Here is a 1,318-nt window from a genome sequence, read left to right on the forward strand (position 1 = left end):
GTGTGGATGGGGGTGAAGGGCGGGAGGGTGGTGAAAGGAAGGGGGGAGGGAGGGGATGAAATGGTGGGGATGTCAACTTGAATTTTTAGGTACGTATGTAAATACATATGGTAGGTGGGTAGGTAGATAGGTAGGTAGGTAGGTACGCAGGTAGTTATAGGTAGGCAGGTAGGTAGGTAGGTAGGTAGGTAGGCAGGTAGGTAGGTATCAATATTATATACATCTTCAGTGAAATGATCGTTGAATTCCAATTTTTTAGGCTTTGGTAGACGTGGTCAATTCAGTCTGCAGTTTTGGAGAGAGTGCCAAGTCTCTCGGGTCGACAAGTAAAGCTCTAAATTAAGCTATTAAGTTAGGGTCGTAGCGTAGGCTAAGCCCTCACCTGCCAACCAAATAGACCGGAGGCTCTCAAGTTAAACTATTAGTATCCGAGCTCGTAAGTTGAACTCGTAAGTTAAGGTCGTAAGTTAGGGTCGTAAACGTAGGCTAGGAGCTCACCTGTCAACCAAATCGACCAGATGTTTTTAAGTTAAACTATTAATTTGAGCTCGTTAGTTCAGTTTGCAAGTTAAGCTCGTAAGTAGAGTTCGTAAGTTAGGGTCGTAAGTTAGGGCCGTAGGTGTAGACCAATGAACTTGCCTGTTAGCCAAGTCTCAGGTTGACAAGTTTAGGTCGTAAGTTAAGGTCGTAAGTTAAGGTCGTAAGTTAAGGTCGTACGTTAAGCTCGTAAGTAAAGCTTGTAAGTAGAGTCGTAAGTTAGGTTAGTAAGTTAGAGTCGTAAGCATAGGCTAAGTCCTCACCTGTCGAACAAATCGACCAGAGGTTCTTAATAAACTATTAAGTTGAGCTCATAAGTTGCGTTCGTAAGTTGAGCTCGTAAGTTAAGCTCGTAAGTTGAGTTCGTAAGTTAGGGCCGTAGGTGTAGACCAATGAACTTGCCTCTCAGCCAAAGTCTCTCAAATTTACAAGCTTAGGTCGTAATTAAGTTAAGATCGTAAGTTAAGGTCGTAAGCGTTGGTCGTAAGAAGAGGATCTTAATTTTAAAAAATAATATTTGAACTCATAAGTTGAGCTTGTAAGTTAGAGTCGTAGGTTAGGTTTAGGGTCGTAAGTTAAGGGTCGTAAGTAAAGGTCGTAAGCGGAGGCTACGTCCTCACCTGCCGGCCAAGTCGACCAGGTTGATGACAGCGGACTTGGTGGTGTCCTCACCGGCGGCATTCTGGAACTTCTGGAGGAAGGTGATACCCACGATGGTGTGTGCTCGGCTACAGGGATGGGTTTTGGGGGGAGGGGGGTTTGGTGCTGTTGTTTTTCTTGT

General features: G+C 44.5%; 1 protein-coding gene across 1 annotated transcript in view; it reads right to left on the reverse strand.

The window, feature by feature from the left end:
- The window catches only part of LOC101849723 (kinesin-like protein KIF28P), a gene marked incomplete in the record, with an annotated part of 45,672 nt that overhangs the window by 23,370 nt on the left and 20,984 nt on the right, over window positions 1-1,318 (reverse strand). The window contains 1 exon segment of the mRNA XM_013087305.2: window positions 1,158-1,265. Coding sequence (XP_012942759.1) covers window positions 1,158-1,265 — 108 coding nt within the window.

The sequence above is a fragment of the Aplysia californica genome, unplaced genomic scaffold (genome assembly GCF_000002075.1).
Source record: "Aplysia californica isolate F4 #8 unplaced genomic scaffold, AplCal3.0 scaffold00571, whole genome shotgun sequence".
NCBI lineage: Eukaryota > Metazoa > Mollusca > Gastropoda > Aplysiida > Aplysiidae > Aplysia > Aplysia californica.